Raw genomic sequence first — 1,306 nt, 5'->3', positions numbered from 1 at the left:
TAATACTTTGTGATAAAAATAAATTTATTAAACAATTCTTTGTGACATGAAATAATTTGTATTTTTTTAGTTTGATTTTACGGATGTTAAAATTATTGTAGTTTACAACAAAAGCTTTTATAGTTTTGTATATATATAAATTAATTTTATTATTTTAAATGTTGAAGACTCAGTTCTGATTAATAAATATATGTATGAATATCCAGCTGGTCAGAACTCGTTGATTTCTATGAAAAAACACCTGTGAAACGCTAAATACTCAGTTTAAGCCACTGTTTTAGTCATTTAAATTAGTTATCTATTTTAAATTTCCATAACCATAAAATTCACAATTTCCTCAGCTTTATTTTGAACCATAGTTTGTAAAAATGGATCAAGAAATAATGAAGTTATAAGAGTTTTTCATCAGGAAGACACCTCACAGTCCATTGACCTCCATTCATTTTGTTGAGGCTCCTCAGTGCAGAATAGAGCTCCAGTGTGAGAACGTCCATGTAGCTAGCAACGTGTTAGCCACACCCAATCCAGTAATATACTGTATATCAATGGTTTATAACCAGTCCAGATGTGATGTATTCTGTCAGAACAGTCAYAAATTAGAGCTTGAAACCTAAAATGAAGCATACTTGTCTCTTTGTTTCCCTCTTCAGTACTTTACATGCTGTGTTCTGCTGAGTCTGCTGGCCTGCTCCGTCTTCCTGCAGGCCAGCAGCATTGGGAAACTCTTCCTCATGCTTTGCATCGAGTTCCTCTACCTTCTCATTATGGAGGTGCCCAAAGTGAACCTCTTTGACAACCAGGACCTGCTGGTCATGGCCAACGCCATACACTTTGAGTGAGTTTTCATCTTCCCGCTGCATCTCTTGGTACACTGAAGYTCTTTACCCATCCTAGATGTCCTCACAGCTGACCAGCTCTTCTCTGTTCCTTCCCTCACAGCGAGCACATCAATGGGACAAGGTGAGAGTGATGTCATCACAGCTCAATCTGTTAAACTAACATGGTCATTAGCCCACGAATGAAACCATAATGACCTGCCGACAATGAGCCAGGATTTAGAGGGCAGCTTGTTTGTGTCACAGTCCTCCTTGACTGATGTCTCCATGTGACATCTCTGCAGCTGTGTGGTGGACACCAAGGTTCCTCTGAAGATCATGACCCCAGTGGTGATCACAGTCTTTGTCCTCGCCCTGTACCTTCACGCTCAGCAGGTGGAATCCACAGCCAGGCTCGACTTCCTGTGGAAGCTGCAGGTCAGTGTGTGTGTGTGTGTGTGTGTGTGTGTGTGTGTGTGTGTGTGTGTGTG

General features: G+C 40.5%; 1 protein-coding gene across 1 annotated transcript in view; it reads left to right on the top strand.

Moving 5' to 3' along the window:
* The window catches only part of LOC106530128 (adenylate cyclase type 5), a gene marked incomplete at its 5' end in the record, with an annotated part of 71,204 nt that overhangs the window by 64,307 nt on the left and 5,591 nt on the right, over positions 1-1,306 (top strand). The window contains 3 exon segments of the mRNA XM_014025704.1: positions 651-835; positions 940-960; positions 1,121-1,253. Coding sequence (XP_013881158.1) covers positions 651-835; positions 940-960; positions 1,121-1,253 — 339 coding nt within the window.

The sequence above is a fragment of the Austrofundulus limnaeus genome, unplaced genomic scaffold, assembly GCF_001266775.1.
Source record: "Austrofundulus limnaeus strain Quisiro unplaced genomic scaffold, Austrofundulus_limnaeus-1.0 Scaffold492, whole genome shotgun sequence".
NCBI classification, from domain to species: Eukaryota; Metazoa; Chordata; class Actinopteri; order Cyprinodontiformes; family Rivulidae; genus Austrofundulus; species Austrofundulus limnaeus.
The sequence above is the reverse complement of the archived record's forward strand: the minus strand, read 5'-3'. Positions and strand labels throughout refer to the sequence as shown.